General features: G+C 37.9%; 1 protein-coding gene across 1 annotated transcript in view; it reads right to left on the minus strand.

Moving 5' to 3' along the window:
• Positions 1 to 22,716: 22,716 nt before the first annotated feature.
• LOC308563590 (vomeronasal type-2 receptor 116-like) overlaps positions 22,717 to 26,972 on the minus strand; it is a gene marked incomplete at both ends in the record, with an annotated part of 39,526 nt that continues 35,270 nt past the window's right edge. Inside the window, 2 exons of the mRNA XM_081150796.1 lie at positions 22,717 to 23,630; positions 25,082 to 25,205. Coding sequence (XP_081006922.1) covers positions 22,717 to 23,630; positions 25,082 to 25,205 — 1,038 coding nt within the window. The remainder of the gene's footprint in view (positions 23,631 to 25,081; positions 25,206 to 26,972) is intronic.

Genomic DNA, 26,972 nt, shown 5'->3' on the forward strand with positions numbered 1-26,972 from the left:
GTCCAATTTTCCCAACACCATTTATTGAAGAGACTGTCTTTATTCCATAATATGTTCTTGCCTCCTTTGTCAAATATTGAATATAATGGCTTGGGTTGAATTCTGATTTCTCTGTTCTGTTCTATTGATCTATACATCGGTTCTTGTGCTAGTACCAGGCTGTTTTGATTACGGTGGCTTTGTAGTATAACTTGGTATCTGGTATTGCGATCCCTTTAACTTTGTTCTTCTTTCCCAAGATTTCCATGGCTATTTGGGGTCTTTTTGGTTTCATATCCATTTTTGGAGTATTTGTTCTAGATCTGTGAAATATGTTGTTGGTATTTTAATAGGGATTGCACTGAATTTATAGATTGCTTTGGGTAGTATGGACATTTTAATGATGTTAATTTTCCCAAACCATGAACATGGTATATTCTTTCACTTGTTTATATCTTCCTTTATTTCTTTTTGCAATGACCTGTAGTTTTCAGGGTACAGGTCTTTTACCTCCTTGGTTAAGTTTATTCCTACATATCTTAATTTTTTTGTTGCAGTGGTAGATGGGATTTTTTTAGTTTTTCTTTCTGAGAGTTCATTATTAGTGTATAAAAATGCCAGCGATTTCTGGGTGTTAATTTTGTATCCTGCTACCTTGCCAAATTAATTTATCAAATCTAGTAATTTTTTGGTAGAGTCTTTAGGATTTTCTATATACAATATCATGTCATCTGCAAATAATGACAGTTTTGTTTCTTCCTTTCCAATTTGGATGCGTTTTATGTTTTCCTCTTGTCTTATCCCTGTGGCTTGAACTCAGTACTATGTTGAATAAGAGTGGTGAAAATGGACATCCCTGTCTTGTTCCTGTTCTTAGGGGAAATGGTTTTAGTTTTTATCCATTGAATGCGATGTTGGCTGTAGGTTTGTCATAAGTGGCCTTTATTATGTTTAGGTATAATCCCTCTATTCCCACTTTGCTGAGAGTTTTATCAAAAATGGGTGTTGGATTTTGTTGAATGCTTTTTCTGCCTCTATTGATATGATCATATGATTTTTATCTTTCAATTTGTTCATGTGATGTATCACATTTGTTGCTTGGAAATATTGTACTAGCCTTGCATCCCTGAAATAAATTCCACTTGGTCATGATGTATGACCTTTTTAATATATTGCTGGATCCTATTTGTTAGTATTTTGTAGAGGATTTTAGCATCTATGTTCATCAGCGATGTTGGCCTGTAATTCTCTTTCCTTGTAGTGTCTTTATATGGTTTTGGAATTAGGATAATGCTGGCCTTATAAAAAGACCTTGAAAGTGTTCCCTCCTCTTGTATTTTTTGGAATAGTTTGAGGAAAATAGGTGTTAGTTCTTTGAATGCTTGTTAAGACACTCCTGTGAAGCCATCTGGGCCAGGGCTTTTGTTTGCTGAGAAGTTTTCTATTACTGCTCCAATTTCATTGGCAGCTATTGGCCCATTCAGGTTCTCTGATTCTTTCCAATTCAGCTTTAGAAGATTGCATTTTTCTAGGAATTTGTCCATTTCATCAACATTGTCCATCTTGTTGGCATAGAGTTTTTCATAGTGTTTTCTTACAACCCTTTGTATTTCTGTTGGATCAGTTGTTACTTCACCTCTTTCATTTCTGATGTTGTTTATTTGGGTCCTCTCTCTTTGTTTCTTGATGAGTCTGGCTAAAGGTTCATCAATCTTGTTAACCTTTTCAAAGAACCAGCTCTTGGTTTCATTGATCTTTTGTATTGTTTTTTTAGTCTCTATGTCATTTACTTCTTCTCTGATCTTTACTATTTCCTTCCTTCTTCTTACTCTGTGCTTTTCTTGTTTTTCCCTTTTGAAGTGTTTAAGTTGTAGGATTAGATATTTTATTAAGTTTTTCTTGTTTCTTGAGGTAGGCCTGTCGTGCTGTGAACTTCCCTTTCAAGACTGCTTTCATTGTGTCCCATAGATTTGGGGTTGTTGTGTGTTCATTTTCATTTATTTCTAGGAAGTTTTTTATTTCTTCCTTGATCTCATTGGTAACCCATTCATTGTTTAATAACATGCTATTTTGCCTCCATGTGTTTGAATGTTTTCAAGTATTTTTAATGTTGTTGATTTCTAATTTCATGCCATTGTAATCTGAGAAGATGCTTGATATGATTTCAATAATCTTGAACTTGTAGAGACTGGTTTTGTGTCCCAACATGTGGTTTTATCTTTGAGAATATTGCATGTGGACATGGGAAGAATGTATATTCTGTTGTTTTTGGGTGAAATGTTCTATAAATGTCAACTAAATCCATCTGATCTAGTGTGTCATTTAGAGTCACTGTTTCCTTGTTGATTTTTTGTCTGGAAGACCTATCCAGTGAGGTCAGTGGGGTGTTAAAGTCCCATAATTTGACAGTATTGCTCTTGATCTCTCCCTTAAAGTGCTCCAGAAGTTTTTTATATAGTTAAGTGCTCCTATATTGGGTGCATATATGTTTACCAGGGTTATATCCTTCTGTTGGATTGATCGCTTTAGTATTATGTAGTGACCTTTATTGTCTCTTGTTATGGCCTTCAGTTTGAAGTCTATTTTGTCAGATATGATATTGCCACCCCAGATTTTTTTCTTTTCTATTTGCATGGAAAAATTTTTCCCATCCCTTCACTCTTATCCTGTGTGAGTGTTGTGTTCTGAGGTGGGTCTCTTGTAGACAGCGTGTATTTTGGTCATGTTTTCTCATTCATTCTGCTATCCTATGTCTTTTGATTAGAGCATTTAATCCATTTATGTTTAAGGTTATTATTAATAGGTACTTATGTATTATCATTTTAATTCTTTATGCCTATGTTTCTCTCTCTATTTCTACTTCTTATTGCAGCAGTCCCTTTAACATTTCTTGCAATGCTGGCTTGGTGGTGATAAACTCCTTTAGCCTTTTTTAAAAAAATATAGGAAGCTCTTTATTTCACCATCTATTATGAATGATATCCTTGTTGAATAGAGTAGTCTTTGTTTCACATCTTTGCTTTTCATTATCTTCAATACTTCATGCCATTCCCTTCTGGTCTGTAGAGTTTTTGGTGAGAAATCAGCTGACAGTCTTATGGGAGCTCCTTTGTAGGAAACAGATTCTTTTCTCTTGCTTTTAAGATTCTCTCTTAACCTTGAATTTTTGGCATTTTAATTATGATGTGTCTGGGCATGGACCTCTTTAGGTTCTTCTTGCTTGGGATTCTCTGTGCCTGCGGAACTTGTGTGACTTTTTCCTTCACCAGGTTAGGGAAGTTTTCTGCCATTATTTCTTCAAACATGTTTTCTATCCCTTGCTTACTTTCTTCACCTTCTGGCATTCCTATGATGCAAATATTGTTACACTTCATGTTGCCCCACAGCTTTCTTAAACTGTCCTCCTGTTTTATTATTGTTTTTTTTTGGTACTCTGATTGAGTTATTCTTCTACCCTGTCTTCTAATTCACTGATCTGATCTTAAACTTCTACTAATATGCTGTTTATTCCTTCCAGTGTATTCTTTATTTCTGCTATGTCATTCTTAATTTCCTTCATAGTTTCCATATCTTTTCTCATGCTGTTGAGCATTCTTCCAATCATTATTCTGAACTGTATATCTGATAGGTTGCTTATCTCTAGTTCATTAATCTCTTCTTCTGGAGAATTCTCTTGTTCTTTCATTTGGGGTTTGCTTTTTAAATTTTCCTATTTTGTCTACCTGTTTGGGTTTGTTTTTAGAGAAAAAAGAATAAAATCACCCAAAGTCAGCAGTAAAAAAGAAACAATAAAAATTAAAGCAGATTGAGTGGAATAGGAACAAAATGAGTATACATAAAATTAATTTAACAAAGAGCTAGTCCTTTGAAAAGATTAATAAAATTGACAAACCCCTGTCTAGACTCTGATGAAAAAAGACTCATATACTCAAAGTCAGAAGTGAAAAAGGAGAAATCACCACAGACATCACAGATATACACATGAAGTACTATATGCCACAAAATTTAATAATCTAGAAGAAATGGATACATATCTAGAAATGTATAATCTTTATATACTAAATAATGGAGAATTGGAAAACCTAAATAGCCTGATCAGCAGTGAGGAAATTGAAACAACCAACAAAAACCTCCCCCAAAATAAAAGTCCAGGACCAGATGACTTCATCTGTGAATTCTACCAAAAGTTCAAGAAGGACTTAAAATCCAGCTTTCTCAAACTTTTCCAAAAAATTGAAGAAGAGGTGATACTTCCTAGCACATTTTATGAGGCAACATAACCCTGATACTGAAACCTGGCCAGGATAACAAAAAATAAAATTACAGACCCATATCTTTATCGAATACAGATGCAAAATTCCTAAGCCAAATACTAGCAAATCAAATACAACAATATATCAAGAAAATAATACATTGCAATCAAGTGGGGTTCATTCCAGGGGCACAAGGATGCAAATCAATCAATATAATTCACCACATTGTCAAAAGAAAGGATAAAAAAATCATATCTTATCAATAGATACACAAAAAGCATTTGATAAAATTAAATATTCATTTATGACTAAAACACTAAATAAAATAGGAATAGACTGAAAGTACCTCAACATAATAAAGGCCATATATGACAAACCCTCAGACAATATTATATTCAATGGTGAAAAACTGAAAGCTTTTCCTCTAAAATCAGGTACAAGACAAAGATGCCCACTCTCACCACTCTTACTCAGCATAGTTCTGGAAATACTAGCCAGAGAAATAAGGCAAGAGAAATAAATAAAAGGCATCCAAATTGAAAGGGAGAAAAGTGTTATCTTTTGCAGATGACATGATTTTGTACATAGAGAACCCTAAAGATTGCACCAAAATATTATTTGAAACAATAAACAAATACAGTAAAGTTGCAGGATACAAAGTAAATGGGCAAAAATCTACTGCCTTCCTGTATACTAACAAAAAAACTTCAAAAAAGGAAATGAAACAACAACAATTCTGCCCTGACCAGTTTGGTTCAATGGTTTGAGCGTCAGCCCAAGGACTGAGGTGTGTCCAGGGTTTGATTCTGGCCAAGGGCATGTACCTCAGTTGCAGGCTTGATCCTCAACCCCTGTCAGGGTGCCATGTGGGAAACAGCCCACAGATGTGTCTCTCTCACATCCATGTTTCTCTCTCCCTCTCTCTCTCCACTCCCTCTTCCACTCCCTCCAAAAAGCAATGGAAAAAATATCCTCGGGTGAAGATTAAAAAACACACACAATTCCTTTTGCAATAGCAACAAATAGAATAAAATACTTAGGAATCAACTTAACAAAGAACATGAAAAACCTATATACTGAAAACTACAAAGCACTATTAAAAGAGATTGAAAAAGATGCAACAAATGGAAAAATATCCCCTGTTCATGGATTGGAAACATGAAAATAGTTTAAAAAGCTATATTAACCAAAGCAATATACAGATTTAATGCAATCCCCATCAGAATCCCAATGTCATTCTTTAAAGAAATAGGACAAAAACCATAAGATTTGTATGGCATCACAAAATATCCTAAATAGCCAAAGCAATCCTGAGAAAAAAAGAACAAAGCCAGGGGCATCACACTATCTGCCTTCAAACTATACTACAGAACTATGCTAATCAAAACAGCAAGATATTGGCAGAAAATGGACACACAGATCAATGGAACATAATTGAGAGCGCAGATGTAAAACAATATGTATATAGGGAGATAATTTTTGACAAAGGAGCCAGAACCACACAGTGGAGTAAAGGACATGTTCAATAAATGGTCCTGGGAAAATTGGAAAGCCACATGCAAGAAAATGAAACTAGATTAGCATTTTTCCTAATTTACAAAAGGTAACTCAAAATGGATCAAAGACCTAAATATAAGATCTGAATCAATAAATTACATAGAAGAAAGCACAGGTACTAAGTTTATGGACCTTGGTTGTAGAGAACATTTTATGAACTTGACTCCAAAGGCAAGAGAAATAAAGGCAAAAATAAATGAATGGGACAATATCAAAATAAAAAGCTTCTGCACAGCAAAAGAAACCCACAACAAAACAAAGAGGCTGATGACAGAATGGGAGGTGATATTTGCAAACAACAGCTTCAACAAAGATTTAACATACCAATATATAAATAACTCATAAAACTCAACACTAAACAAACAAACCAATAAAAAAAGGGAAATAAAACTGAACAGACACCTTTCCCCAAAAGACATACAAACAGCCAACAGCTATACAAAAAGGTGTTCAACCTCACTAGCAATTAGGGAAATGCAAATCAAAACTACAATGAGATACCACCTCAACAAGACTAGTAATAAGTGTTTGAGAGGTTGTGGAGAAAAGGGAACTCTCATTCACTGCTGATTGGAATGTAGATTGTTACAGCCACTATGGAAAACAGTCTGGTGATTCCTTAAAATTAAAAATAGAGCTGCCATATGACCCAGCAATCCCTGTCTTGGGTATATACCCAAAAAACTAAAAAACATGTATTTGCAAAGATATATGCACTCTTATGTTCATTACAGCATTATTAATGGTGGCCAAGACATAGAGACAACCAAGGTGTCCTTCAATAGAGGATTGGTTAAAGAAGATGTGGGACATATACACAGTGGAATAATACTTAGCCTTAAGAAAAGATGAAATACTGCCATTTGCAACAACATTCATGGACCTTGAGAATACTATGCTAAGTGAAATAAGTCTGTCAGAGAAAGCTAAGAACCATATGAATTCACTCATATGTGGAATACAAAACTGAAACTTGTGGACACAAATAGCAGTGAGGTGGTTGCCAGAGGGAAAGGGGTGGGGGGCAAACAGGGTCTAATATATGGTGACAGAAGATGATTTGACTTTGGGTGGTGGGCACACAATGCAATATACAGAGCTTGTAACATTGAAATCTACACCTGAAACCTATATGATCCTGTTAACCAATGTCAACCCAATAAATTTAATTTAAAAATATATGAAATAAATAGTTATGGACAAATAAAATTCATTGTGAAAAAAAAAAAAAAAGAATGCAAGTATTTGAGTGCTCTCTACTTTGTGAAAAATAATAAACAAAGCCACTCTGAAATGGAGTTGCAGCCACCACCCCAGAGGAACTGCATGTCTTATGTCTCACACCTTTGGAATGTAAAAACAGGACTAACCAATCTTTGGACTGGGCCTAAATCAGCATTGTATCCAAAACAACTGTTTGCAAAAATAATACGAAAGCACATATTATGACTATAGGACTGATCATACTGGACTAAACATTAAAAGCATTCTTTAGAATTTGCATCACTGTTTGTGTTATCTGCACTTGTAAAAATATTTCACCACTGCTGATGCAATTTTTCCCCTTCTTTGATGTAATGGTTACCTTTCCCTTTCTCATACATACCCTTTGCCTTCGCTTCCTAAATGGAGACATTATTGGGGTTTCTGCCTGAATCAGCGCACCCAAATAACTTTTCTTTTGATCTTAAATGAATGCTTGTTGCCTCTCACTTTGGTCTTTCATTTTTTGGTTAACAACCCATACCATTTCTCTGGGTTCGGTTTGCAGCAGTAACCTTAAGAGGTGAGATAATGTCTTTTTTTGGGGACATTAAGCTGGTCTGTTTAGGGTTTAAACAAAGTAGTTGCCCAAGTTCAGTGATCTTCAACTGCTACTACACAAACCCATTTTGTGCCCACATTGACTTGGACCCCTCTGCTTTTCTTTGTGAACTTGGAAGACACAGGGAATTGACACAAACATGAGCTCATGCTTGCTTTGCCTGAGTCATAAAGCCCTCTGTCTCTGGCACAGGACTAGTGTGTCTTCTGCCAGCACCCACAATACGGGAACAGGCTAACTTATTACTTTACAAGTAGGGTAAAATCCCAAATCCTGATTCTACTTTTTCTTCTTAATATAAGTGAATATTTTGGGAACCTACTGACTGTTCAAACCGTTGTTTTCTCTCTTTATGACTGGATTAATGTTCTCCTGAATAACATGATGTGATATTGAAACAATTAAGATGTACATTTTACAGTATGGGAGATAACTTCTGGGTAACTGTTATAGAAGCTGCACTTTTACCAATGCCTAATTTTCCTCAAATGCTTAACTCATACATCTAGTATAAGCATGTAATCCTGCTTAAGTTTAGATTAATCTACTTTTGATAGATAAACATTAACAATTTAAAATAACTTTGACATGCTGTTAATATATGGGAGTTTTCTAATTTTCTTGGGTACTTTTTCAGGGAAAACTTCAAAATAATTAATGACTTTGAAGGCAACACAGCATCTGGACAAGAAAAACATTTTTTGAGATGTTTTAAATTAAATTATAGCAGGCTGAAAAGTGGAAGAAAGAGACAAGGGAGATTAATTAGTTAACAATTGTAGGGCAGAACAAACAAAAGATAGCTTACATTTCTGCATGTATGTTGAAGCTTTGAATTAACTCCAGATGGCGATTTCCTTGGTTATCTAAAGAGAGTAGGCAGCAATAGCTTCTGCTTCTTGCTTGCACAGGAACACTCCCAATTGTTGTCCACCACCCGTCCAAACAGCAAATGCTTCTTCCTTAGAGACTCTGCACCTGTGGGGGGCAGAGATGTTGATGATGCTGTTGACCATGACTGTGAAACAGGGGAGGGCACCTAATAGGAATAGGACCATAGTTGTTTAATGATTATTCACCGTACTAACTATAGATAAGAAGTTTTCCTACAGACCCTGGGAAACTGGAGGATGTGCTGCAGGAAGAAAAAAGGAGCTGTAAAAAGATGAGACACCTTGGGGCCTGGATGGGTCCATTGCTCAGAAAAGAAAATGCATTTTAAGAACAAAGGACAGAATGCACTTTGTTTTGGTTACTGTTCCTGGAGCCTGGCCCCGCTCTGGGAGTTTGCCTCAGGAATGTTGACCATTCTCAGGTCCCATGAACTAGGAGAACTGGGTTTTAACATAATTGAAAATTAACTGCTTTGTTATCAGACTTCAAGATCCTGGAAGGAGACACAGGGACCACAGAGCTTGCAACCATCCTGCCCACACTCCTCCATTGTATGCAGCCTTTCCTCCCCATCTCTAGATAACCAGACAGGTAATAAGGGAAGGACAAAGCAGGTTTTATGTGGATGAATCCCTCTGCTTTCCCATTTTGCTGGCAATAATAGAATAAAACGCTCATATCTGACTCAACCTTGTCTATGCTTAGTCGGCTGAAGTAGCAACAGGGAGCTTAGACTCATTGTCTCTGGTTTCACACCTGTCCCAGAACAAGCTCAGCTTCACCTTCTTCTGCTCCCTTTATCCATTGTCAAAACAAGTTCTTTCAAAACAACTTACATCTTGATGTATAAAACAGTCCATCAACTCAAGGTCCACAGATGTGTTGCCTTCTTCAATTAGGGCTGTTGATGAAGATTAGACATTATACCCTAGGACCTGTTTTTAAATTTTTTAGGAGATCCTTTTTCTTTATAGCTGCATAGTACTCCATGATGTAAATGTCCCACAACTTTTTTATCCACTTATTTACTGATGGGCACTCTGGCTGTTTACAGATCTTAGCTATCGTAAATTGTGCTGTTATGAACATAAGGTTGCATATATTCTTTCTGATTAGTGTTTCAGGATTCTTAGGATATAGTCCTAGAAGTGGGATCACTGGGTCAAAAGGCAGTTTATTTTTAATTTTTTGAGAAACCTCCATAATGTTTTCCATAGTGGTTGCACCAGTCTGTGTTCTCACCAGCAGTGTACCAGAGTTCTCCTTTCTTCACACCCTCTCCAGCACATGCCATTTGTTGATTTGTTGATGGAGCCATTCTGACAAGTGTGAAGTGATAGCTCATTGTGGTTTTAATTTTCGTCTCTCTGATGATTATTGATGTTGAGCATTTTTTCATGTCTCTTGGCCGTCTGTATGTCCTCTTTGGAGAAGTGTCTATTTAGGTTCTTTGCCCAGTTTTAATTGGATTGTTTATCTTCTTATGATTGAGTTGCATGAATTCTTTGTAGACTTTGGAAATTAGCCCCTTATCAGATGCATCCTTGGCAAATGTGTTCTACCATACTGTGGGATGTCTTTATTACTTTGAGGCTGATTTATTTTGCTGTGCAGAAGCTTTTTGATGTAGTCCCATTTGTTTATTTTTTCCTTTCTCTTGCCCTAGGAGATGTATCAGTGAAAATTCTACTATGTGAGATGTCTGTGACTTTACTGCCTATGTTTTCTTCCAGGATTTTTATGGTTTCACAACTTACATTTAAGTCTTTAATGTATTTTGAATTTATTTTTGTGTATGGTGAAAGTTGGTGATCTAGTTTAATTTTTTTTTGCATGTAGCTGTCCAATTTTCCCAACACCATTTATTGGAGAAACTGGCTTTACTCCATTGTATGCTCTTGCCTCCTTTGTCAAATATTAACTGACCATAATGGCGTGGGTCGATTTCTGGGGTCTCTGTTCTGTTCCATTGATCTATATGCCTGTTATTGTACCAATACTAGGCTATTTTGATTACAGTGGCTTTGTAGTATACTTTGATATCCAGTAAAGTGATCCCTCCAACTTTGATCTTCTTTCTCAAGATTGATGGGGTTATTCGGGGTCTTTTTGGTTCCATATAAATTTTTGGAATATTTGTTCTAGCTTTGTGAAATACGTTGCTGGTATTTTAATAGGAATTGCATCGAACCTATAGATTGCTTTAGGTTATATGGACATTTTAATGATATTAATTCTTCTAATCCATGAACATGGTATATTCTCGCAGTTGTTTACATCTTCCTTTTTTTCTTTTTTTAGTGTCCTGTAGTTTTCCGAGTACAGGTCTTTTACATCCTTGTTTAAGTTTATTTCTAGGCATCTTATTTTTTTAGTTGCAATGGTAAATGGTGTTGGTTTTTTAGTTTCTCTTTCTGGGAGTTCATTGTTGGTGTATAAAAATGCCATCGATTTTTGGATGTTAATTTTATATCCAGCAACCTTGCTGAATTCATTTTTCAAATCTAGTAGTACTTTGGTTGAGTCTTTAGGGTTTTTTATGTACAATATTATGTTATCTAATGACATAATATTGACAGTTTATAAATAGTTTTTACTTCCTCCTTTCCAATTTGGATGCCTTTTATGTTTTTGTCTTGTCTGATCGCTGTGGCAATGACTTTTAGTACTATGTTGAATAAGAGTGGTGAAAGTGGATAACCCTGTCTGGCTCCTGTTTTTAGGGGAAATGGTTTTAATTTTTGCCCACTGAGTATGATGTTGGCTGTAGGTTTGTTATATATGGCCTTTATTATTTTGAGGTATGATCCCTCTATTCCCATTTTGCTGAGAGTTTTTATCAAAAATGGGTGCTGGAGTTTGTCGAATGCTTTTTCTGCATCTATTGATATGATCATATGGGTTTTTGTCCTTTATTTTGTTTATGTGATGTATCACATTGATTTATGAATATTATACCAGCCTTGTATCCACAGAATAAATCCCACTTGGTCATGGTGTATGAGATTTTTATTGTGCTGCTGAATCTGGTTTGCTAATATTTTGTTGAGGATTTTAGTATCTATGTTCATCAGGGATATTGGCCTGTAATTTTCTCTGTAGCGTCTTTATCTGGTTTTGGGATTAGGATGATGCTGGCCTCATAAAAAGAGCTTTGGAGTCTTCCTTCCTCTTGAATTTTCTGGAATAGTTTGAAAATAGGTGTTAATTCTCATTTGAATGTTTGGTAAAACTTTCCTGCAAATTCATCTGGTCCTGGAATTTCATTTGCTGGCTGTTTTTGATTACTGCTTCAATTTCATTAGTTGTTGTCAGCCTATTCAGGTTTTCTGATTCTTCCTGATTCAGCTTTGGAAGGTTGTATGTTTTTAGGAATTTTCCCATTTCACCCAGGTTGTCCACTTTGTTTGCATATGCTTGCTCACAGTATTTTCTTACAATCCCTTGTGTTTCTCTTGGGTCAGTTTTTGTATCACCTCTTTCCTTTATGATTTTATTTATTTGGGTCCTTTCTCTTTGTTTCTTGGTGAGTCTGGCTAAAGTTTCATCAATCTGGTTTACCTTTTCAAAGAAACAGCTCTTGGTTTCATTGATCTTTTGTATTTTTTTTAGTCTCTAGGTCATTGATTTCTGCTCTGGTCTTCATTATTTCCTCCCTTCTACTTCCCCAGGGCTTTTCTTGCTGTTCTCTTTCTAATTCTTTTAGTTGTTGTGTTAGATGGTTTATTAGAGCTGTTTCTTCTTTCTTGAAGTATGCCTGTAATGCTATGAACTTTATTCTCAAAACTACTTTTGCCAGGTCCTATAGGTTTTGGGTTGTTTTCTGTTCATTTTTGATTTTTTCCAGGAAGTGTTTGATTTCTTCCTTGATCTCACTGGTAGCTCATTCATTGTTTAATAACATGCTATTTAACCTCCATGTGTTTAAATATTTTTGAGTTTTTTTATAATGGTTGATTTCTAGTTTTGTGCAGTTGTGATCCAAGAAGATGCTTGATATGATTTCAGTCTTCTTGAACTTGTAGACTTGTTTTGTGTTCTAACATGTGGTCTATTTTTGAGAATTTTCCATGTACATTTGAGAAGAATGTATATTCTGCTGCTTGGTGATGAAATGTCCTGTATATGTCAAATAAATCCATTAGGTCTAGTGTGTCATTTAAGGTCTCTGTTTCCTTGTTGATTTTTTTGTCTGGATGATCTACTCAGTGATGACAGTGGGGTGTTAAAGTTCCCTAGTATGATTGTGTTGCTGTCGATCTCTCCCTTAAAGTCCACCATTTTTTTTTACATATTTATGTGCTCTTATATTGGGTGTATATATGTTTATAAAAGTTATATCTTCCTGTTGGATCTGTTTTTTTAGTATTTATGTAGTGACCTTCTTTGTCTCTTGTTATGGTCTTTATTTTGAAGTCTATTTTGTCAGAAATAAGTATTGGTACTTTAGCTTTTTTGTTTTGTTTCCATTTGCATGGAATGTTTTTTCCCCATCGCTTCACTCTCATCCTGTGTGAGTCTTTTGTTCTGAGGTGAGTCTCTTGTAGACAGCATACACACAGGTCTTGTTTTTTATCCATTAAGCTACCCCATGCCTTTTGATTGGAACATTTAATCTATTTACATTTAAAGTTATTATTCATATGTACTTGTTTAATGCCATTTTCCACCATTATGTCAATGTGACTTTCTCTTTTTATTTCTTCTTTTTCTTAGAGCAGTCCTTTTAGCATTTCTTGTAATGCTGATTTGGTGGTACCGTTAGCCTTCTTTTGTGTGGGAAGCTCTTTATTTCACCATCAATTCTGAATGATAGCCTTGCTGGATAGAGCAGTCTTGGCTGCAGGTTCTTTCTTTCATTACTTTGAGAACTTCATGCCACTCCCTTCTGGCCTGAAGTGTTTCTGTTGAGAAACCCACTGACAGCCTTATAGGGACTCCCTTGTAGGTCACTGATTGTCTCTCCCTTGTGGCCCTTAGGATTCTCTCTTTGTCCTTAACATTTGCCATTTTAATTATGATGTGTCTTGCTGTGGATCTCTTTGGGTTCATCTTGATTGGCACTCTCTGTGCTTCCTGAACTTGTGTAGCTTTTTCTTTTACCAAGCTAGCGAAGTTTTCTGTGATTTTTTCTTCAAACAGTTTTTCTATCCCTTGCTTACTTTCTTCTCCTTCTAGTACCACTATGGTGCAGATGTTGTTACATTTCATGCTGTCCCAGAGTCCCTTTAAACTATCCTCATTCATTTTAATTCTTTTTCCTTTTTGTTGCTCTGTTTGTCTGTTTTTCTACTTGTCCTCCAAATACTGAGTTTATCCTCTGCTTTTCCAGCCTACTTTTAATTCCTTCCAGTGTGTTCTTGATATCAAATATGGTATTCTTTATTTCCAACTGGTTTTTATTTAGAATTTGTGTCTCCTTCTTCACGTTGATGTAGTTGTCATTGAATTCTTTGTGGTACTCACTAAGTTGTTTGGGTATCCTTATAAACATTATTTTTAACTCTATATCTGATAAATTGAATAGTCCCATTTCATTTAGTTCTGTTTCAGGAGATTTTTCCTTTTCTTTCATTTGGGGGTTGTTTCTTTGTCTCCTCTTTTTAGTTTTCTCTTTGCTTTTGTTGCTATGTATAAGATAGAGCTACTATGATACTCAGTCTCTGTGGCGTGACCTTATGTAGTAAATGTCCTGTGTTACATGGTGGTAAAGTCTCCTTGAACTCCTGAATGCTCTAGTAATGTCCCTTGTGTGGGTTATGTGGATCCTCCTGTTGTAATTGGGAGCTGATTGTTGTTGGCCCGTTTTTGGGTGAGATAGACTTTCAGCCCACAGAATTGAGCTTAGCAGGATGCAGCTAGCTGACAATTGGAATGCAAATCCTATCCTCCCTTTGAATGGGGTGACACAGGTCCTCACACCTCGAGAGGGGAGCTAGCTGCTTGCCTTCTAGCTCAGTGTTGCCCTGTCAGAAACTCTGAGTAGAGGCTCTGAGGGGGCCACTCCAGATGCTCCAGCTCTGGGATATGTCCCCTTTCCCTTCTGTGGCTTCCCCAGCAGGAATGTGCAGACAGAGCTTGGAGGAAGAAGACAAGGCTTTTCCTCTCCACTTGGGGTGTCACCTTCCCTTGGGAGGAGAGAGAGAGAACTGCTCACTTCCTCTGTCTCTGCAGTGCTCTTCCAGAGGCCCTGTTGGAGTGCTCCTATTGAGTCATGTCCATTGTCCAAACTCTGCTTTACACCCCCCTTCCCCCAGTGGATATGAGGTTAGCAGGGCATTGCCAGCAGAATCTTGTGATGCTAGTCTAATCCACCTTTTGAGGTTCGAGGGTCCTTAGTCCTCAAGAGAAGAGGTAGGTGCTCTCCTTTAAGCTCCATGCCAGAGCTCTAGAAGGGAAGATCCTAGGGGGGCATACCAGATTTCACAGTTCCGATTTGTGACCCCTTTACGCTGTGAGGCTGCACCTGCAGGACAATGCAGGCGGGGCTTGGAGCAATAGTTCAAGACTGCCCCCTCCACTTGGGGTAACACCTATTCTTGTGGGGGGTGAGAGAGAGTTTGTCATCCCTCTCTTTCCTTGCAGCTCACTGCCAGAGGCCCTGATATAGACCTCCAAGGGGGTGGTTCCAGATGCCCCAGTTTTGACCTGTAATTCCTCCTCCCTTTCTGTCTGCACTTGGCTGGTGTTGTGGCAAGATTTTGGGAATGCAAATCCAGGAGGCCCCTTGATGGAAGTGCTGCAGGTAAAAATATGTAACACTTAACGAATTTGTGTGTCATCCTTGTGCAGGGGCCATGCTAATATTCCATGTATTGTTCCAATTTTAGTATATGTTCTGCCAAAGGGAGCACTCAAATTATCTTGTGAAGAAAGCATTGTGTCTGTTTGAGGCAAGATAGCAGAAGCTAGGAAAGTTTCTTGGCAAGTAAAATGGGAAAACAGACAGATTGCTAAATGGCCAAGCATTTTACAGCTAGATAATAAATCACAAAATCTTATCTTCCTCAGCCAAGGACACTTAGGAGCAAATGGTTTACACATTCCAGACATTGACAGGGCAGACTTGCCTTGGTCTGGTCTCTCTTCAGTGACTTTCTTTGAAGGTGAAACTGATCAGAGAATGAACCTATATGCACATTTTAAAGAATCAGCATATTCAAGGACACACCTGGAAAGCTTATAAATATTCTATTGATATCCTGCAACCTCTTCTAAAATTTTCACTTTTAGGAAACAGATAAAAATTTAAAAATAAAAACTTTATTATTGAGAGTATTACAGGTGTCCCCCTTTCTCCTCCCACTGGCCCCCCTCCACCTGGATCCCTCCCCACCCCAGGCCTTCATCATCCTATTGTCTGTTCCCATGTGTCATGCATATATGCATATTAGTTCTTTGGTTATTCTCTTCCCACCCCCTTCACCCTTCCCTCTGAGATTCTCCGGTATGTTCCATGTTTCCATGCCTCTGGTTCCATTTTATTCATGTTTATTTTGTTCATTAGATTCCTTGTTCATTTATTTTGAAAACTTTTAAGACAAAGGACCCAGTGTGTGCTTTTCCTGGAGCATGTACATGCCTTTTTGGCTCTTCCTCAGTCATACATCTTTGTTCTCTTTCCTCTAATCTCTAAGGGTCCTGAAGAGACTTGCAACCAGGGGAGCAGCAGACAGAGGCAGCTTCTCTTGCGCTAACCCCCAACATGTCTCCAAGGGCCCTTCTTTTGCCTAACTTTTGAGTGAGACAAAAAGCAGCTCTGCCTATGCTCACTCCTGTTGCTGTGATCTTGCCCCCCCCAATCTTAAGACTGTCCTTTGTTTCTTTGTCTCCAGATTTAAAAAAATACTCTCAAAATCACCTGGAATCATGTTGTGAAATCTTTCCTGCAGAATTTCAAGAACCCACACATTACAGACTGTGCTGGGGCAGCCTCTCCTCAGTCCTGATCCCTTTCTGGTGACATGTTGATCACAGACAGAGTTTTAATCCAACTAAAGATAACATTTAGGCCTCAGATGTGTTTCAGCTCCAAACTCAGAAAGGATCCCAATTAGCCACACCTTTGCACAACCAGACAGAACAATGCTATGGCTGACATCAGAAACAGATACAATGATAAACTACCCGATATCCTGGCTCTGACCAATCAGTAGAGACAATGGCCCTAACTCCTTCAGTTGCTATGATTAATTGGGGAGCCTGGTACTGAGATGGGCCAGTAAGCCAGGATAAGTGGAATAGGGAAACTGAGGCAGATAGCTGAACAAATTGATAGCAATTTACAGTAGATACAGGTCACCTCCTTAGAAATAACATCTAGGTTTCAGTTATATTTCAGCTCCAGACCCAGAAAAGCAGCAAAACCTGGTGGGCAATGTGAAGACCCACCAAGACAGAGGCAGGCCCCTAGGACCCGGGGCAGGACAAAAGGCATACATGAGTGACTCAGTAAACTGCAGAGGGTGGAGGCAGTTCCAGAAATTAACTTAAGTCGGTGGGTTTGACAAATACCAGGTGCACTCAAGCTTCAGGCGCCTGTGGTTGAGAAACATCCTGAGCCCACCCTTCCTAAAGAATTTATAACCCTTGTAAGGACAATGATTGCTTGCTCACTGTAGCCCTATATAAGCTTGTTGTAAATTTAGATCAGGGTTCGAGTCAGAATTCCACTGCGTTGGATACGACTGAACCCCAGCTAGCTGGAATAAAAGTCCCTTTTGCTGTTACATTATCAGCTCTGGAGTGATTGTCTTTCCACTGCATAGGGGATCTGATTCTTGGACATAACAGGCAACACCAGGACCAGCTGTAGTGACTGAGGACCCCCTGCCCTGACACTGACCAATCAGTGAAGACCACAACCCTGAAGGAGCACACCTAGTAAACCGATGAATATTCTGTTGAAACCCTCCCCTGAGACCTCCCTTAAGATCCCTGCCTGCAAAAGAGAAGTAAAGTCCCAAGACAAAGGACCCGGCACGTGATCTCCCTTTGGGGAGCATCCCCCCACCATTACTTATCCCTTTTCTTCTCACACAAGCATGCATATACTAAACTCTAAGGGACCCCATGAGACTCACAACTAGGGAAGAAATGGGGGCAGTGGCAGCTTGTTGAAGGCTAGTCCCCTGAACCTGACCCCAAGGCCTCCTTTTCACTGACTTCCCAGAGAGCCAGGGTGGCCCAGCCAAGGCTCTCCTGTTGATTCTTCTATACTAAGCCCTTTCTTTATTGTCACCAGCTTTAATAAATGTTCCCTGATAGTCATCTGGACTTGTGAAATTTTTCCTGCACAAAGTCAAGAATCCACACACTACTGGCTGGCCTTAGGCAAATCTTCCAAGGACCAGGTTCCCTTTCTGGTAAGTTTTAGACCAATTATTTACCATGACTTCTGGTTTGGCACCATTTTCTTATGAATAAAATTTTACTTTCTTTGCTGCAAACTTCTGTTCACAATTTATTGAGCTTTGATGACCACCAGTGAACAGACCTTTTTAGTTCAGTGTCAAATGCTTAATGGATAACGAAAAATGTACCTTAATTATACTTAACATAACACAGGAAAAATTTTAAAAATAGGTAAAGTTTGAAATTGTTGCCTTAAGAGTCATTTAAATATTTACAATAACATTTTACTCAGTTACCAAATTAAGGATATTAAAATAATTTTGCAGAGAAAAAGAAATTATTTTATTGAAGCTTATATATGATCTAAAGTTCTACTCATAGATAAATATGACAAAAAGATACATGAAGCTTGGCTTAATTCATCTGGCAGATTCCATATCATTGAGTTCACAGCTTATGTACAATACAAAGTGCATTTTCAAAGGAATGTGATTGGATGCATCCCTCCAGGATGCTACATTTATTGGAATAAACACCATCAAACCCAGAACTATGCTGTAAAAGACCATTTATTTTAGTCACAAAGAATCTTTTTAAGCTCCATGTAGTAAGCAGTTAGACAGACATAAGCAGTGTAGGAATGATAGGCCAGGTATGGAAGGTCACCAGGGTGAAAATCTCCAGATACCTAACAGCGGGCAAAACTATAGAGGGACCTCACCACAGGGTGACCTTTCCTCCCCTTCCATATCACTGGCCATGCGATTTAATCCCCCTGACCTTTTGTCTCCCTGTTCACGTCGTTCTGATCCTCCCTTTACCTGTCCTCTCCTGGCATATCAGCAGCCATGTGGTAGATCCCCTTAAAAGAGGAACAAGGAGGGGCTGGAGAATAGTCTAATATGACTTCCACACAAGCCCTTACATGACCACTCCTTTAAGCATTAAGCCCTAGAAAGAACATCTAGACCTCAGTTGTGTTTTATCTTCAGGCCCAGAAAAGCAGCAAGGCCAGGTGAGGCAACACCATGGCTGATATCAGGAGCAGCTGGGAAGGCTAACGACCCCTACTTTGGTGCTAACCAATCAGTAGAGACCATGACCCTGAGGACACACATATGGAAAGCTGATTAATAGTCTATTGAGATCCTCTCCTGAGACACCCAGATAAAGGCATCAAGATGAAAGACCCAGCGAGAGCTCTTTTTCTCTCTTGAGCATGCCGGTGCCCTTCCCCACCCACTTATTTCCCCAGGGAAAGCTCTAGCTCTATGGAGCATGCCTGTGCCTTTCCACCTCTCCTCCCTCCAGGTATGTTTTCTCCACCTTTCTTTTTCCTAAGCTCCAAGGCCCCTTCTTTTGCCTCCATAACTCATTTCTTGCATCCACGTAGCCCAGCTGGCTCACATTTTATATCTCTGTGACTTTTAAAATAAACTTTCTCTTGTAATTTGAGTTCCTTGGCTCTGAGATCTTTGCCAAATTCAAGTACTGAGGTTGCTAAACTGAAGTCTAACCTCAGGTGCCATTCCCAGTTAACAATGACAAATACTAGTGAGGACATGATTCCAAGGGTAGAAATGATTAGGATCTTGTTACCTGGACATTGAAGGGAAGAGGAGTTTGCCACTCAAAATATGCCTCTCTGGGGATATTGATTATTTTAGCCTGGTAAATTTTAAGCAGACATGGGAGAAGTTCTGAAAACCAAGCAGAAATTACCCTTTACAAAAGACATTTGCATTTGTAAGGGAAATCTCCATCTGTAAGGCTATTTTTCTCACTCTACCAGGCCTGTCTCCACTATCAGTGGAGAAGGCATGAACTTAAATGCGTAACAACCTTAGCCTTGTTCACTGTGCTTTTCCTGGTAACCTCCCATAACTGACTCTACAGCCCCAACATCTCCTTTAGTTTTTAAATGAATGTGGTATTTAGGCTGATGGCTTCTTACATTTTGATGAGTTATTCAGTGTTCCTGGGTCTCTCCCATCTCTACAGGAGGTAAACATATTATTAAACTTAAATTTACTTTTCTCCTGCTGATCTGTCTTATGTCAATTTAATTAACAGAAGCCCAGACAAGAGAACCTTGAAGGGTAGAGAATAATTTTTTCTCCCTGACAATATCCAGACTCATGTAAAATCTAATGATGGGGCAAATAGTTTCCAGGGGTAGAACAACTCCTTCCCAACATCTTACAGATCAATAAAATAACATAAAGTATATTCAGTATGTGTGTGTGTGTGTGTAGAGGCACATGTAGTTTTCACTCAAGTTATTTCAAGTATAGATCCATGATTAGGATAACACGATTACACTTTGCTTTTGATATTATTTGTATACTCCTCTTTTTCTCATTATTTTCCTTCTGTATTTATTCAAGATGTTAGATTGTGAAAATAAAATCCTAATACTTTTTCTCCTTTTCTCAACAACTTTTTTCTGCCAAACCTTAGAACTCATTCTATTGTGGGTGGAAATTAGGCTCTTCTGATCATGAGAAAAGCATTTCAAGAATCAGTGCATGGGAGATAGTCTCAGGGTGATTTATTTGTGATGCAAAATCAAGGGAGTTCCAGGCCTGGGTTTTCAATGTCCCATCTCCCTCCATTCTGCCATGAAAAAGTCCAATCTTATCTTCAGCAAGGCCAAGACAAAGGCCAGTGTCCAGAGTTTCTGTTTCATATTAAATCTTAGTCTTTTGGAGCCCACACAGTCTGTGGGCCCCAGTTGCGGCTAGACCCACTTGGTCGTGTGTTCCCAAGTGGGAGAGAATGTGAAAAAATGAAGTGAGTGCAGGTCACCAAATGTGAGAGAGAGAGAGCTCTTTGTTCACCTAGGGCTTTAACCAGAAGCCTTTTCAAAATAACCAATCAGCTTCCCAAGATTTCAGGGGCTTGCATTGGGTCCAATACCTAGTGAATGATCTTTATCTCAGGTTAGACTGACAGGCCTCTATGGTCAAGCACCTCTCAACCCCTGCCATTTTTACTTTTACTGCACATGTGCTTACCTTCCCCTTTTGTTCTATCCTTTCCCCCAGAGTTCTGCGAGAATGGACTTGTGGTTCCCTGGGGGGGAATGTGAAGCTGTAGCTTCCTGGTGAAGAAAACAGGCTCAGTTACTTTCTTCCTAATATCTAGCTCCAAAATGATGACAGTTGCTGGAAAGTAAAATCTCAGTATTGAGAAAAGGCTCTGAAGAATGGTAGCTTTACAGTATATTAGAATAAAAGAAGACAAAAAGAGGGTTACATAAAATCTGTTGGTGGTAGATTTAGGGGGTAGGAGAAAGCAAAGTGAGGAAATCTCTGGGACTGGATAAAAATTAAAACAGAGAGACACATACTTCTTTCATATTGGTAGGTAAAATGTAGTTAATAATGAATATTTCCAGCACATAGAGATGGTGTTTGAGAAAAAAAGATAACAATGAGGGGTTCTATAGTCTGTGCTCTGGTGTGGTGGTTGTGCCCTGAGGGGTTTAGAAAAGATCACTCTCACATTTCAAAGGTGTGTTAACTTTGGTGCAAAAAGAAAATAGACAGGCTTGCTTAAGGTACAGATTGACCTTTGTCAGGGATGTCACAGGCCTAGGATTTGACTACCTGCCATGACTCACTTTTAGTTAGGAATTTTTATGTTCAGACCATCCTATGTAGTTACTTTCAGTCTTTGAGTGTGTAAAGCCCACCATGCAAACCTCCCCTAACCCTGTCAAATTGTAGCTCTTTTTTTTGTCTACACCAATATGCTTATTCTCTAAAATACATACCCTTGCAATTATTCTTCTTATGTGGAAATCATGACTTTAATATTATCATATCAAAATGTAACCTCTGTTCTGGGTATGTGTTATATTGTGATTTATAAGAATTATATTTCTCATATCTATTTGGTCTTTGTCCCCATTTTCTAGCTGGTAGTTTCCAACACACTTGGAATTCCCTTAGTGATAAAGCAATCAGAGCATTTTTTGTTATAATACTTGGTTTCTTGTCCTCAGTTTCTGAAATCACTTCAAAGCCATAGAGTAAAATGGGTGTTTTGTTAATCATAACAAGCCCTTTTCCACTACAACTAGATAATGTTAATGAAGTGACTTTTGGAATACACCTAGGGCTGGGGGTTGGTTGCCAAAGGTACCAACCAAAAATAGGGAGTTGGAGCTTTTAGTCTTAAACCCTGTTTTCCAAGAGCAGAGGGAAGAGGAACTGGAGGTTGAATCCATCACCAATGGTCAATGATTTAATCAGCAGTGCCAATGGAATGAAGCCTCTGTAAAAACCCAAAGAATGCAGTATGGGGAACTTTCAGAGTAGGGAGCCAAAATGCTCCTACTGCCACAATTCTGGGCCCCAAACTCCACAAAGACACAAGCTTCTTTATTAGGGACTTTGCCCTATGTTCTCCATCTGTTTGTTGATTTTATATCTTTTTATTAATTGGTAATCTAGAGAGTAGAAATCTCACTGAATAGAAAAAAGTCCAAAAAAAAAATGAAATAGAATATTAAATAGAGGATTGCTTCAGTTCTTTCTGCTTAAGATGAATATTTAGGACTGTATGGTAGCTAAAGATAGAGAAAAAAGGGGTGACTATACATATAATGAAGAAAAAGATATAGGATTTAACAACAGATTTAAGTTGAACAAAATAACTCACATTAAAGTTAATATTTATAGTCATAAAACTTGATTCAAGGTTTTATATATTCCACACAATTAGATTATGATGGCAATGTTAAGTCAGATTTAAATTTGACAACAAATGACTATGTATCACCTGCATGCAAAAGGTGTGATTTATTTCTTAAGTTTCTTCTTTTTTTCAGAGACAGAAGATCAATATTCATTGATGCAAAAACTTGGTGCTTTTCTTTAAGCCTTGCAGGGTATTCCTATCTGGCCTTATTAAAATAATATAACATTTGGGAGCAAAGATACAGCCTAGTATCCCAGCACTGGAAGTCAGGATGGAGAATATCTCCACAGCCACCATGACCTTCCCCTTGGAGCTATGGTACACAGGTAGGAAGGTAATCCAAACACTACAGAACATCAGCATGCTGAAGGTCAAAAACTTGGCTTCATTGAAGGTGTCAGGCAGGTTCCTGGCCAGGAAAGCCAAGATGAAGCTCACTAGGGCCAAAGAGCCCATGAATCCCAGGGCACAGTAGAAGGCAATGACAGAGCCTTTATTGCACTCGATGATGAGGTGTCCATACTCAGAGTGCGCATCAATATCAATGAATGGAGGGGCGATTCCAAGCCAAATTCCAGAGAGAGTTGCTTGGATAAAGAAGCAGATGAAAATGACTGAGCTAGATATTCCTGATCCCAAAAACCACCTAGTCTTTCTCCCTGGTGTTGTGGCTTTGAAGGCCAAAAGTACAATGATAGTTTTTGCTAATATGGTTGAAACAACCACAGTGAACATGATTCCAAATATTATCTGTCGGAGGATACAGGTGGCTGTGTTGGGTCGGCCAATGAAGAGTAAGGAGCAGAGGAAACACAGGAAGAGGGAGATGAGGAGAATGTAGCTGAGAGTCCTGTTATTGGCCTTAACTATGGGGGTGTGTCTGTGCTTCACAAAGACCCCAAGAACCACAACTGTGAGGACAGAAAAGCAAAGAGCTACGCTGGCCAGTGCTGTCCCCAGTGGATCTTCATAAGCCAGGAAGGTTACAGCCTTTGGGAGGCAGTGATTCCTCCCACTGTTTGGATACTGGTCATCTGGGCATTTTGTACAATCATCAGAATCTGGGGGGAAAAAGAGCAGAGACTCATTGCCTAAGGATCTGCAGTGCTTCCTTTTTGCACAGAACTGAAAAATGATCACTTTTGTCAGTTAAAGCCACTAATTCCAGTATATCAGTGTCCATACCTTTCTCATTTTTATAGTGAAATATCATTTCTTCTCATCTTCCACATAGAAGTATGTACTTACCTTATTTTTTTTAAAGTGAAACCAGTACAATCTTTAAGACATTTCAATATCTATTTTCAGGCTATACCTTAAGTGTATTTATTTTGCAAGAAGTTTTTATCTGTTTTTAGTTGAAATCTGGAAATATTGTGATGAGCAAGATATAATTGCCTTTTTTAAAATTAAAATTAAATTTTTTATTAATCCTCACCCGAGGATATTTTTTCTAATAATTTTTAGAGAGTGTGGGAGGGAGGGAGGGGAAAAAAGAGAAAAACATCTATGTGAGAGAGAGACATCAAATTGGTTGCCTCCTGCACACACCCCGACAGGGGCCACCAAAGGAACCTGCCACCCAGGTACGTGCCCTTGCCTGGGAATCAAACCTGTGGCCCTTTCATCTGCAGGTTGATGTTCTAACCACTGATCCACCCTGGCCAGGGCATAATTGCATTTTTATATAAACATCTCAAACTCTCCTTTGATTGGCCATGAGTTATTAAGTAGCACTCACTCAATACTTGGGTGTTACCCATGACATTTTCTCAAAAAAAACAAATCTACCAGTAAATTATCTTGACTCTACCATCAAAATATTTCCTGATACCAATTATTTAGCCTCACTTCACTTAGCCACTTTGATCCTTTGTATCTTTAACTGGATTATTGTAACACACTCAACTGACTTCCCTGCTTGTAAATCTCTTCTCCTTCAGCCTGTTTTGCAGAAAGCAAGAAGTCATTGTTTAACAGTCAAGTCTGATCACTTAACTGCCACATACGAAGCCTTCCAATTGCTTCTAACTACACTTAAAATCAAATCAAAGCCTGCACCATCTTTCTAAACCTCAGACTCCACCTCCTACCACAATAGCTCTGAACTGCTTCTTTCAACCACCCACACTAACTGACTTGATTTACTTTCAACTACACAAACTCCCGCCCAGGCCCTTTGTACTTCTGCTTCCATCTTGAATTCTCTCCTCAAAATATAACATGACTCATTTGCCTGCCCACTTTAGTGAAGGATTAGCAAAAGTTCATACCCTCAGCCCCATGTTGCCTATTAGGCAGCTTTCTCTGTCACACAATTCCATCACATCCTGGCTCTGAGAGGAAAGGTTTATACTAATTATAATATTAAAGTGTGTTATGTGAGTGATCAAATAAATAATATATGAAGGAAGGAATGCTGCTTTGTGAGTCAAATCCAAACTCTAACCAACTTTCACATTAGTGAGGAGAATGAAGAGCAGATTGAGAGGAATCTGTTGTTGACTCTTACCTGTCTTATTGGAAATCTCACCCTCTGGGCACATGGTACAGTTAAAACAACATATAGCTTTTCCTTCCTGTGTGGTTTTCCAAAATCCTGGACCACAGCTTGGGCTACACACAGAGAGGGGAGCCTGAAGAAAATAAATTAAGGATAGGTGCTGCTAATAAATTTAAAATAGGTGAATTATATAATTTCTGTATTAATAATATTGTTTTAGCTGAAATATTTTAATAAGGCATAATATATTTTAGAACTACCTAAAGCATGCATAGTGGAAATTAAAATTAAGTATACACAAAAAATGTTTTGGATAAAAATAATACAAAATCTCATTTCTGTATAAAAGGCATACACCTAAGTAATTTAAATTATGTCTTCACAAAATTAATGAGCCAGGTGATTAAAAGCAACATGTTAATTAATTTCACAATAAATTTATGATGATGTTATCTCTACTACAACAGCATTATCACTGGGTTCATAACATCTTAGTGTGTGGTTTAATTTTTTTACCTCATAGGTATCATGCTTTTGGTGATGAGAATATTTAAGATCTATATATACTCTTAGTGAACTTTACAACATAATATTAACTATAGACATTAGACTACATACATTAGATCCCAAGAACTTGTCTCATAACTGAATTTTAACACTTTGGCCAACATTCCTCCATATCTCCTACTCTGTGGCTTTTGGCAATCACCAATTTACACTTTGTTTCTATGAGTTTCACAGTTTAAATTCCATATATAAGTGAGATCATACAATATTTGTCTTTCTTTGACTAATTTCACGTAGTGTAATACCCTCAAGTTTAATCCATGTTGTCATAAATAGCATGACTTTCTTCCTCTTCATGACTAAATAATATTCACATATATTTATTTATATATTTATTTATAAAACATTTACTCTATCCATTCATTCATCAACAATATTTAGGGCGTTTCTGTGTCTTGGCTGTTGTAAATATTTTTGCAATGAACATGGGGTGAACATATCTCTTCAAAATATTGGTTTTATATCTTTCAGATATATATCTCAGAAGTGGGAATGCTGGATGATATGGTAGTTGCATTTTTATTTTCTGGAGAAACCTTCACACTGCTTGCAATAGGGTCTGATCCGGTTTACATTCCCACAAACAGTGCACAAGAATTCTCTTTTCTCCATGTACTCACCAACACTGTTATCTCTGGTCTTCTTTGTGATAGCCATAGTAACAGGTGTGAGGTGATATCTTTTTCTGATTTTGATTAGCATTTCCCTGGTGATTAGTAATGTTGGGCACCTTTTCATGTACCTCATGGCTGTTTGTATGTCTCCTTTGAAAAAATATCTATTTAGGTCCTTTTCCCATTATTAATATTATTAAATCAGATTTTGTTAATAAGTTGTATGAGTTCTTTATATATTTTAAATATTAATTCTTTATTAGATATGCAGTTTGTAAATATTTTCTCTCATTCCATAGGTTCCCCTTTCAATTCATTGATTATTTCTTTTGCTTTATGGAAGCTTTTCACTTTTGTTTAGTTACAATTTTGTTGTTGTTGTGTTGTTGCTTGTGCTTTATGTGTCAAATCCAAAATATCATTGCCAAAGGGGACCACTGTAATACTTCCAACAATAAATATAAAAAAATATCATTGCTGTCAAAAAGTTTTTCTTTATGTTTTCTTCCAGAACTGCCAGCAGGAATGTGGTCTGTTAGATTCGCACATGGGTTGCTAAAAGCCCCATCCTTCTGTACGTCTAGCCAGTCTCTCCAAGGATCTCCATGAGAAAAAAGGCAGCCTCCCGAAGACAGCTGGAATTCAGAGAAAGCTGCACTCCTACCTTGTTCTCCCTTTTTCACTGGCGGGACTGTAGACCCAGGGGGGCCCTCTTGGTG

Source organism: Miniopterus schreibersii (genome assembly GCF_964146895.1).
Source record: "Miniopterus schreibersii genome assembly, chromosome: 11".
NCBI classification, from domain to species: domain Eukaryota; kingdom Metazoa; phylum Chordata; class Mammalia; order Chiroptera; family Miniopteridae; genus Miniopterus; species Miniopterus schreibersii.